The sequence below is a fragment of the Dermacentor andersoni genome, chromosome 2 (assembly GCF_023375885.2).
Source record: "Dermacentor andersoni chromosome 2, qqDerAnde1_hic_scaffold, whole genome shotgun sequence".
Lineage (NCBI taxonomy): Eukaryota > Metazoa > Arthropoda > Arachnida > Ixodida > Ixodidae > Dermacentor > Dermacentor andersoni.
The window spans coordinates 196,093,236-196,105,581 of record NC_092815.1 but is presented as its reverse complement, the minus strand read 5'-3'; the positions used below and the strand labels follow the sequence as shown (position 1 = coordinate 196,105,581).

At 43.9% G+C, this 12,346-nt stretch overlaps 1 protein-coding gene across 1 annotated transcript; it reads left to right on the top strand.

The window, feature by feature from the left end:
- The first annotated feature begins 3,076 nt into the window (after positions 1–3,076).
- LOC129387187 (uncharacterized) lies at positions 3,077–10,918 on the top strand. The gene is made up of 3 exons (XM_055075929.2): positions 3,077–3,163; positions 6,563–6,688; positions 9,515–10,918. The coding sequence occupies exons 1-3, from the start codon at positions 3,152–3,154 to the stop codon at positions 9,968–9,970; spliced, it is 594 nt and encodes a 197-aa protein (XP_054931904.1). The 5' UTR covers positions 3,077–3,151; the 3' UTR covers positions 9,971–10,918.
- Positions 10,919–12,346: the final 1,428 nt, after the last annotated feature.

Genomic DNA, 12,346 nt, shown 5'->3' with positions numbered 1-12,346 from the left:
CCGACGCATAAGCGTATGTATAACTATTTATATAGAAAAAGGTTAGTGGTAAACGCCCAGGCTGGTACAAAGGTCACAACTCCAGTAGACACTCTACCACTTCCCCTTCGTCTCCTTCTAGCGTGCATGGTCCTGTCCAAATGCACCGTAGCAATGTAAATCTAAGACTCCCCATGAATAAGTATGAAAAGTTTAAATGTATTCAACAATGATAAAAAGACTGCTTTTTGACATCATCGAGGATTAACGATATATTAGTTGAACATTAAACAAAAAACGCGCATAATAACCGCATTACCCGTGAAAATGCTCGGTCACTTCATGAGAGCCCGTACCGAGTTTGGGCGCGGGAGGAGAACTCACAAACTAACAAGTCAATGAAGTACCACGACACGAAATCGTCCCGCCTTCGAAGAGCCATTGGTCGTCTCCTGCTGACCTGGTGAAGAAAAAGGAGGAAGCCCTGCGTTTTTGCGTGGATTATTGTTAGCTGAATGAAATCACAAAGAAGGATGCACATCCCTTCCCACGGACAGATGGCGCATTCTACCGGCTCTGCAACGCTAAGTACTCCTCTTCAATGGATCTGAAGACTGGCTACTGGCGAATAGCAGTCGACAACAGTGATTTTCAGAAGATCACGTTCATGACGCTGGACGGCCTCTGCGAGTTCAAGGTAACGCAATATGGGCTGTGCTAGGAGCGTGCAACGTTCCAGCTCGTGATATGCATCGTGTTAGCAGGGTTGAAGTGGCAGACCTGCGCCTTCTGCTTGAATAACGTGGTCGTCTTCGCCGGGAATTTAGATCAGCTTACGTGCATTGGGACAGTACTGGAGGCCATCAAGTCATCAGGGATCATTCTAAAGGCAGAAAAGTACGGCTTCGCTTACGATGAGCTTCAGTTCTAGGGCTACGACTTCGCCAAACATGAAGTCCGTCATTATCTGCAGAAGAGATCTGCCATCGCTAAATCTGCCAGCCAACCAACAAGAAACGATTGCGCAGATTCCTTGACCTGTGTGCCTATATTGGCTCTTTGTCAATGACTTTCTGGCATTGCGAACCATTAACCCATGCCACAAAATTGGACATTGAGTTCAAGTGAGAAGGGCAGGAACCTAAGCAGTCGAAGAGCTCAAACAACGACAGCTGTATGCAACTTTACTCGCGCACTTCGACGAAAATACCCATACGCAAATCCACACCTACGCAAGTAGCGTAGGCCTCGTGCTGGGTTGGCTCAAAGGAAAGACAGGCCTAAAAGGGTCATAGTTATGCGAGCCTCTCACTATCGAAAGCGGAAGCCAATTATTGTTCGGCAGAAAGAAATGCCTTGCCATTGTTGGGACCACCGCAAAATTTCGAACTTACCTGTATGGTAGGCGCTTTAATATCATTATCGACTATCGCGCATTCACTTGACTGCCGAATTCGAAGGACCTTTCAGTGAGCCTAGCACAGTGGAGCCTTAGACTGCAAGAATGTGACATAACCGTAGTGTAAAAGTCCGGCGGAAACACTCTAATGCTTACTGTCTGTCTTCAACCGCCAAATACCCGCCGCAGGAAGGCGACCAAAACGAGTGCACTTCCCTTGGGAGAACAAGCGCCGACGATTTCATTGGACAGCAGCGAGCAGACTCCGACCTTAAAAGATTCAAGCGACCCTTAGTTATCCTCATGTTGATGAATTCGAAAGCACTGCGACCACCGCGTAACGCTTAGACATGCCACAACCCAAGGTCGTGGGTTCGACGCAAGCCCACCTTTAGGGTTGAACTATCAGCGAAGGCTGAAAGTTCGAGTGCCTTAATTTTGCCTCCTATAACATCGCCCTAATTAATACCAAAGGTCGTGGCTTCGAGTGCCACAATTAACTCTATCTTAATTAACTATGCCTTAATTACGTTCGTCTAAATAACACCGTAGGTAGTGGGTTCGACTGTCACTAAAGGGGAGGGGGATTCTACTCAGAGAAAAGGATTTGCCTTCGAGTGTATTATAAACTCTATCTTAATTATCTGTGCCTTAATTACCTTCACCTTAATTTACACGAAAGCTGGTGGGTTCGACTCCCAGCATATGTGGTTGGTTCAAGTGCCATAATTAACTATATCCTATTTATTTGTAGCTTAATAACTTTCGCCTTATTAACACCAAAGGTCGTGAGTTCGACTCCCACCAAAATTGGAGGGTTCGAATGCCCTTACTCTACCCTAATAAACTGTGCCTTAATTACCTTCGCCTTCATTAACGCCAAAAGTCATGGGTTCGACTACAGCCAAAGGCTGTGGGTTCGAGTGCCAAAACTAACTCTATCATAAGAAACTGTGTTTTACCCTTCGCCTTAAATAATACCATACGTCGTGGGTTCAACTCCCACCAAAGGTGGAGAAATCTACATTTCCACTATAGCTGCAGCTCTGCGCATACGTCCATTGCTGTACGCGGTGAATGGACGAGTGAAGAGGGACAAGACCACATCTGTTGCTGAAATTTTATCACAATGATCCTACTTAGCTACCTTGACATCATGCAGGCATGGTGTATCACATTGGGACGAATGACAATAAGAACAAAAATATAAATGTAAATAAGGTTGTAATACAGTGAGTTACTTTGAGGATATTTACCGTGGTCATTCGTATAACATTATAACATTTTCTTTGCCTTTCAGACCCCTTCAAAATTGCAGGACCGTTTCCTATGACAGCTCTAGTAATTGAGGACTCCGCGGCTCAGTAAGGGCAACTGTATTTACAAGAATTCGGAGAATCCAAGTTCATGCTGAATTTCATATGCAGACGGGGAAATAAAACAGTTGCACACACAGGGCGTTAGGAACCGTCACGAGCAGGGGACGAAGCCCGCTTCGTGATTAACCTGGAAGAGAATGGCGTAAACGGTGCTGTCGTCACGCAGCGACACGGGCTTGCGGTGAATCACACATCAAGGGCGTGAAGCGCGCGCGTCCACTGAGCGCGTCGGGCCACATTGATGTCGCCGGACAACCCTGCCGTTCCCTCTCCTCTATAAGAATGAGCAAAACCTCCGCTTCCCGGCAGTTGTCTGAGATCATTTGCGCAGTGCCTAGCTTCTGGGACACGTGGACATATTCGCAAAACACCACTAAGGCACGGCGGCTGAAACATGCTTCTGAAGGTATGTGCGTGCGAACGCTTCTTGCAATGCGATTATATTTACAACGAACAGTCGTTTTAAGCATTTAACCGCGTACTTTATCTGTACAGTTTTATCTGTACAGCGTACAGTTTTATCTTAATAAAACTGTAGGTGTTTATTCTGTTGCACCTGTTGTCCTATGATTAGGGCTGGAGTATAAAACCAATAATCGAGGTTTAACAACTGCTGTCACCTAACTTGAGCCCGAAGAAACGATATTACAATTACTCGTTAGAGGGAATTCATGATAATGACGGGCGAGGCAACACTGTTATGAATTTCCTTGCCCAACCGCATATTTGTACAATATTCTGGCTGGCGTAATGAAATTGCAGTGATCGCTGTTTCGGCAACCTCCAGTGCTGTGTAATCTATTCACAAAAAATTGGAGTAAGCAATGCGCGATAGTAATTGTTTTCCCACCAAACATCGGAAACATATCTGACGTACTCGTGGCTAAAGAAAGTATCCGACATTCTATTCCCGAGTGCGAATTTGAGCGCAGCTCGGTGCGTGCTTTCATTTCGCAAAATATTAAAGCGAAAAATTTGAGACCGAAATCGCCGCACCGACTCGTATTGGGCTAGCGCCGCCAGCAGCTTCGCAGAGGAAGGGACAGTATGGGAACGCTGGTATGATGAACGGCATCGGACCCAGCTGTGGTAGAGGACGAGGACGAACGCCCGAACACGCACAAACGCGTTCGCGCGGTGACGCCGAAAGACGCCGACGCTCAATTTAGCAACGGGCTCCTAAGAGCTGAACTCTAAATACTCGCAGGCCATGCGCGGCCCATAGGGCACAGTCACAGCGTAAGCTGGAGGAGCGGCTGTATGGGAGCTCCTTTTCCGGCAGGGCGCTCTAGAGGGTGTTCGCGGTAAAGTCACTTTGCTCTGTTTTCATGAGAAAGACGTGAAATGTACACCCTGCGTCGAATGCGAGTTACTGCTTCTGCGGGTTTTTGCATAGCGTTCTGTTTATCCTTACGTTGCTTAGTAGAAACCACGCGCGTAGCTGTACGATTCACTTCTTCAGCAGCGGTTCGTACCTTGCGAGGAGGCGCCATAACGGTTACCAAAGAGTAAGCACAGGTATCGAAATTACATGGCACACATGTCAAATCCTTTGACACGTGGTACGATACGATGCAACTGCTACACGTTGTGGTGGTGCTACATGGTGGAATACAATGCAACTGCAATGCAAAATTTTCGCGTATCAACGTTGCGCTGCATGAATTTTACATGGCGTGAGAAGTGGCCCAATACAGATGGCGCTATGGTGTGCCACCTGGTACAATAGTATGCGGCTGCAAAGCAAAGGTTGCGCGCATCGCCACTATGCGCCGCGCATCTCTAAAGGCGTGACATCTCGCGAGCTAGAACGCGTGTACAGGGCAATGTCTGCAGCAACTAGCAAGCACTCGTGTTGCGCATTGGTAGAGTGGCTGGCTACCGCACAGAGGACCCGGTTCGATCTATTGAAATGCGCCCAGAATAGCTTACGATGTAAAGCATTTCATTAAGCTTCTCAAGTACATTGTCTTAATCTATATACCTGTATCCACGTTCAGAAATGTAAGGTGCAAGTCGCGCGCATGGATTATCTCAACCTTAAGAAAGACTAGAATACTGAAACAGTAATACGATACATATGAAGAGGAAGCACAGTGCTGCTATGCGCGGCTAAATGCAATTGTCATCCTGCCTTTTGCACAGCTGTTGTTCTTACGAGCGCTACACCCGCTTGATGGGTTGTCTTAGTGACGCCATAATTTAACGCCTTCCAAGAGGCACGTATGCGGAGAACAAACGTATTCGCTTACGTAAAAGATCGCAAATCATACTAGCGCAAGTTTCAGAAAATAGTTTTTATTACAATGTTTCTTTTCATTTTAGACTCAGACCGGATTGTGGTAATTTTTACCTCAGGCAGCACAGGGTCTAAGAAAACAGTGAATTGGCACGCGTCATAGTCGAGATAGTGGGGAAGTGAACCAGGTAAAAAAGCACAGTGCATCTATTTTCCTATCTGAAACGTGTTTTGCAAGTAAATAAGTAGGACCATTGCTATATAAATTAATTGTTTAAATAATTTAGCCTTTTCAACTAACCAATGTGGGAAGACAAAGTGCGTAGAGTTGCGCGATCATCATGTCTTGTATATCAAATGCAACAAATGAGTTCCTATGCGGAAGCAATGACTCCGTTAAGGAAACTCGCAGAGCAATTACGCCCTATAAATTCTAGTGGCTCAAGGGGTAGCAAAAGCGAATGGTAATATTACGCAATATCTTTGACTTTGTGAATACATTTGCGCATACCTTAGGACTACTTCTGCCATACGTGGAACGCCCGCGTCAGTTGCATGCCATGCAATCATATAATTCGTACATCCTTGTAAAGAGCCGAAATTTACGGCATGACGAACCCACTAAGTGCTGAGCTTATCAAAGTTGAGCTGCGTTAGTGAAAATTCCAGGCGCGCAATCCTGTCGACCTATTCCGCCAGTGTGAGAACTGCGAATCTATAGTATAACTTCCTACATAAGAACGTGAATGTAGAGGGTCATTAAGAATGAACCTAGAAATTCGAGCCCTCGAAATATGTGAAAAGACATTATACCTTTACGAACGGATAAAGTTGACACAATGCTGTAGTTCTGAAGCTGTTCCGCGTTTCGCTGTAACATATTGAAACGATTAGATTGTGCGCTTTGCACATGCCATGGTAAGCACGGATCACTTGTGCTCCTTCGCGGGCGCCCTGAGCTTGCTCTACAGAAAGCATGCGAGTTAATGGTGTCGTGATCAATGTTATTTGCGCATCACTTGGAACGAGAACTTGGCTACGACAGACGCAAGCCTTGAATTTGAACAGGTTTTAATTATATCAAGTGAGGTGGTTTATGTGCATATATAAATGTGACGCAACATAAAAGACATAATGAAATATCCATGTGCAACCAACAAGACAGACTGGTACTCGTACATTCGCAATAGCAAGATAGATTCTAAATAATACATGTCATACCCAAGGCACACACGTCGGACAACAACGAAAGATGCCTGGATAAGCCAAGCAAATAAATTGGCTTAAATATGGTTAGTTTAGCGGAAGCGAAATAAATACCTATGGTCAATGCGTGTAAATATACTCGTATATAAATTAATGTAATATGGTTTCAAAATATTAGGCATTGTTCGCCCTAAAAATAAATTTGTACCATGTGCTCTTGCTCGCTGTGACACAAACCTTGATCGGTTGCTACCAACCTATAAAAAAGGCAAAGGCGTAAAGAAGTGTATGCTTCAGAAAACAACAGCAATCACTGCCTTTGATAGAACGATTGTTTTGCAAGTGATTGGGTTAACGCAGGTTATTATCATGGCATTGCTACCTGGATTCTTCGGTGTCTATGGCCTGGGTCAACTGCCACCTCCTGACTATGAGTATTATGATGTACCTCACTTGCCTTTTTCGCCTAGTCGGAGTTCAGCAAAGGTAAGGCCTATTGTCGTGTAATAGGATATGTGCGTTAGCCATTCATGAGCTGTCTCACACGAACATGCAGCGCTGTGAGCTCTCCTGCGTTGTTCAAAGGGACTTATTAAAAGCTATGCTAATGTAATTAAATAAAGTGCTTCTATAGCGCCGCTTGTTTTCTATGGCATACTTAATCGGGCGTTCCAGTCTATCTCGAGTAACCTGGGGGCTTTCTTGCATCATGTGAGAACTGAAATTTCCTAAGGCTGCAGAATTTCTTTCAGAATTTCAGCACGCTTACTTGTAAGTTTTGCCAGTAAATAACCCTCATGGTCAGAAACCCACGCCATGCCATCAGCAGTTCTGTTACCGAAGAAAAAAAAAATCGAACTTTTTTTCTGCTTTTTGGTGCCCGCGAACAAGTTCTACGGGCTGCTTTTCGTTATCACTAGCATAATATTTAAAAAATAAATGCCTGTGGCACGCTGCTCAAATCTCGTTCTTGAGCTAGATCACCATCGGCAACGGACAATATTGTGCTCAAACGCAAAATCAATGCTTGAAAGATATAAAGAAGTTTCGATAGTTACCCCTCAAGATCATTACTTTACTGCATACATCGCATTTTACGAATTGTAGCTGGTGACTTCGAAAGCCAAAGCTACTTGTAACGAATTCTGAGAACAACACCAGTTATATGCGCTCCCAAAGTTTGCTGCGAATGGCATTGGTACTCCTATAACTTTTTTTGCTTCAATGTTTAAAATAGCGTTTTGGCAAAACGTAGCTCAACAGTCCATTCTAGCCGCAAGTTTGACAGCGCTTCTTTGAAAACGGGAGCTGGTTTCATAATGTGCGCCTTCTTATTGTACTGTGCAAGATAATTAGTTTGTATTTGTGTATTGCAATACCATTGCTAAAGCAAAATTGAGTAGCGAAATTTTATCAAATTGTGCTTGTTGGTTTTCAATGTAAGCAATGTCTGTCACTTGGAGTAATCCAGGTGCATGAGTAGATTTGTTGTATCAGCCAAGAACGCTTTTTTTTTTGAAATATTAATGTTAATGTTAAAACCTGTGGTTTATTACTTTCTATAGGAGGCTTGGATTGAGGCTTGATACTGACAGTAAGAGACGAATGTCATTAGGAAAGTCTCGTGCACATACTTTTTTTCACACTATGATCATAGTCATAGCCTAGCAATATCGATAGCCATATTCATAATAATCATCAGATCAATAAGTAAGTAATTCAAGAAAGCTTAAGTACATGACTTGGAAACGTTTATACAGAGATACCGCTGAGGGCTGCACGTGTATAAGAATAGTTTCATGAAGAATTCAAAATATACCCTTGAACGAAATGATCGGGAAGTTACTAATCGTACGTGTAGACTGCACATTCATCTTAAAACACTTCGACATTATCGATGTATCTCTAGAATCACATTATAACCGCGCTTCTTTGTTTCATTCTGTCTTCGCGGATGTTTTGTGCTTGTTCATTCTGCTGTGTTGCGGTGAGATGCTCATAAAGGGTTTGATCTTATACCTACAGTGCAACATTTGTGTCTCGCGAACGGCGCAGGAAAAGTATTTCTGTACGTGCATGTATCTACCCTCAAGTAATGTAGTGGCTATGTTTGCTTCTCCTATTTTTCTCAGAATATTTGCATTCTTTTGCGGACATCTGTCATGCACGAGATGAGTGGTAGGCAGCACCTCGTGTTTCTTAAAAGAAGTAATGACCGATGTCTTCAGCTCTTACTGCCTCAGTTTAGAACAATGCAACTCCAAACCTCTAGTTCCACCTTTTGGCAGGGTTCAATTGTCTTTAATTGTATACAACTGCTTTTTTCTAAGAAACGCCTGATTATTTCGTGTTTATATGAGCGATAATGGTTTGTTACTTCTTCCACCAATATAATAGGTGGATGATCATGAACTGTAGACTGGCTTGAAACTTTTTTGACATGGTCTTCAGTAGCGTATCCTCGGCAAAAGAAACACTATTGTATTGAGGATTTGCCCTACAAGAGTCATGAAAATGGTGTCCAGGCATGTAGCGCGCTATCCAATTATTTTTCGACCAAACGCACCTCCTCTATATCAGTGTCGACTATGGCCGCACAAGCAGATGCTATGCTACCCCCGTGGCTTTATGGACAGTTTGTTGCCTGAAAAACTGAAATGAAATTAAGAAGCACATACGGACAAATATGTTTTCTTAAACAGAAAATGTAACGAAAAAGAGCCCATTTACAAGCATGTTTCTGCTTGAGAATTTGTGGTTCCTTGGCGAATGTTGAGCTTTCCACTTCGATTGCCCGACGTGGCTGTGGCATACAGGTGGGGCAAAACTTTGAAATTTGTTGGCATGGTAAAATGTCTGTAGTACTAAGTTAGGGAAGCCCTTCCCTGTTGGGAATTTCATCGGAAAATTAGGAAATTAGCAACTCATAGATGTCCATCTATGTCAGCCGTAAAAGAGCGATAATGGCAAAGTCTTTGAAGAATTTCAAGGCCATTCTTCAGCATTTCGCACTTTGGGTTTCGTGGTCCATTAGAGTAAGGAAAGAATTTCAGCCTCTTATAGGACAACACCCGAAGTATCTTGGGGCTTCGAGGTCCTCACCTCGGCAGTATTCAATTATATACAGTGGCATTTTCACATGAGTAGGAATATCCCATTCAGGTGATAGCGGTTACAATTAGAAATGAGGGAAATCTGTTTACTCGGCTCTGTAACAAAAAAGTGGCAGTAAATCAGCTCCGTTGAGAATGTAAGCCGAGTTTCGTTATTTTATTTTTGAATGCCTGACATGGATTTCAAATTTCTTTGCAGACCGCGAGACCGTACAAGTTTGACTACAACATCGCTGATCACGAGGGCAACCAGCAGTATCGGATCGAAAGGGCCGACGCGCAGAACACCAAGACTGGCGCGTACGGGTATCGCGCTGTCAACGGGATCTTCCGCCACGTGAACTACATCGCCGACCAATACGGCTTCCGTGCTGTTGTGAACACAAACGAACCCGGCACTGCTCCTATGGACTCTGCCGACGCCGTCTTCAACGCGGCTCCCATCAAAGTTCTCCCTGTTAAGGCGCCCCAGTATTCAGTTGCTGCCGAAAACATTTGGTACGCAGGCCTTGCAAAAGAATACGGCGGACGGTACGGCCTCCGGAACGGCGCCGCTACCATTTCAAAATTTCCAGAGCAAAGGCAGCCTCAGGTTGACACGGATCACATAGCCTTAGAGAATTCACACCTAAGCTCGGATTACTACTACGAATAGCTATTAAATGAACAACCCCTTTGCCACCATACTCCCTGACGTCACATAAGGAAATGGGAGATTTCCTCTACCCAGAGAAAGAACAAATTTTGAGTGCAGCTACATCTAGTCTATTGTACAGCATTAATATAGGCTGCAACTAAGTCGGGGCATGAGCCACATGTTTGCTGTGGATTTTGTAGCATCGAAAAATAGCTGCTGTCGCAACATGGCTTAAGAGAGCCTCAAGCTTATGGCAAAGGAGACATCAATATGCAGAGATGTATCGCGAGCTGGAGACAAATCAAAGGTAAAAATATTACGCACGGATGCTGTAGCACCTCTTTCAGGTAATTTTTATAGGAATAGTGCGCGTCAGAGCACAAGAGCGAGTCTTATAAGACACCGACTTCTAACAATAAACAGAAATTACCTCACCGAAGCTAGCCAGGAGAAGTGAAATAAGCATTACATAGGAATATACACTCGCCGCATCATCAAAACTGTATTGCTCGAACTTTATGTATACATTATTTGTGCCGTTAAAAACAAGATGGCTGTCTAAGTAGCCAATTACCTGGCGGCACAATGACCTATAAAGGCTGGTTAAAGTGTGACAATTGAGCGGAAGTCTTTTTCAGTGTTGATTCAAGACGTTATCTGTTTCAAAAGTTTATTTGAGTTCTGTGTCCATCAAGTGGCAATGCGCAGTTTCCTTGCTGTCAGATTCCTGCAACGCTGGAATCGTATAAAGCACTCATGTCTGCTGTGATTGTGGCTGCAATGTAAAGTACGGGAGTACATCTTACGCTACTTTAAATTTGCGTGGCAATGCCCGCCGGAAGGAAGACACCAATAGGAAAACATTTATTTGGGCAGGAAAAAAATTCTTTCTGCGTCTCCATAATGATCATTATTGTATTTCACGACAAATTCACATCCTTAACATCAATAAACGTTCTCTTCTAATGAGGCCTCTTCTGTCAGTTTCTTTCGTCGAGCCAAAATTCTTGGCGTGATACGACAATCTGTCCGTGAGGAATCTTTAACGACAATATATCTGAATTAAAGCGTATTCATGATAGGTGCTCGAGCTGATTTGTCCCAAGCTTTAAACAAAAACAGGTGCCGGCTACGCGATTGCAAGCCACTCTAAACAACCAACCTGAAGATTGCTTATGTACGACAACGGGCGGATGGAGCCATTCAGCATTGTTTAGAGAGATATATTCGACAACGACAATGCTATGCAGCCAAACATCACAGACGAAGTGCGCAATAGCGTCAGGGTCTACCTTCAGCCTGTAGATTCCCGGCAGCACACCCTATTGACCATCAATAGCCAAGATTTACTGCGGAACTAACCTGATATTCGACAACGAAACAACAAGGAATAGCTGCGCCGTGAGGCATCTATTTGTACACCAATATGACGAGTAGGACTTGCTGAAATATTTGGTGGCCCATCTATCCTTGGCAGATACTCGGCAATGTTAGTTAGATTAGCAAGCTATAGTTTCATGCATATGTAATTGATGATGACATGTTTTATATATCATGGCATTTACTATAGGAACTTGGATACCTTGCGGGGCACTGGAAATTAATCACTGTTGGACTGTCACTATAATTGAGGTATGGTAAGCTGGGAATAAATGCTGCTAAAAGAACATATGTTTTGTTGTCAGTTAAATACTATGCAGATACCACGAAATGCGGAAATCGGTTAGAACGAAGCTTTTTGAGTGTTTGCGGTAATAGACAGTATAGTGAGGCGGCGTTGAAAGGAAAAGTTTAGATTACTGAGCTCTTTGTGCAGTATGAGAGGGGTGAGGAGAGGTTCCCTTTGCGCGTAGCCTTTCTGTTTGTCCTCGTAGTACAATGGACACACAGCGAGACATCTTTGCTTTAGGCGTTGTTGTGGCATTGTTCGTAGCCCCTGAAAAGTCTACTACTGCCATCGATTCAGAAGGCGCATTGCGTTGCGGCAGAAGTGTTAACCTTTAATTAAACTATGCTGATTCAGGGCCAAACCCACTATCAGCTTATTAGGCATGCCGTAGTGGGGGACTCCGGATTAATGTCGACCCCCTGGGGTTCCTTAACTTAATACACAAGTACTTTCACATTTCACCCCTGTCAAAATGTGGCCGCCACATTCACGGGTCAAACCCCAATCTCTAGCGAATTCTACAGTAACTAATATATCGCGTCGGGTAAAGAAGTGTTGATTTACTGGGCAGCCACTTCAGCAAGGTCGTCTCGGCGCTGCGGGTCTTTAATGCAGCTTTGCCTCTTCACATTCAGCAACTTCCAGATTCCAGATGAGATTTTGCTGTTAGGGAACACTTGGAACAAATTACAACTAATGATTGAGGACCTTAAGCAATAAAGTCA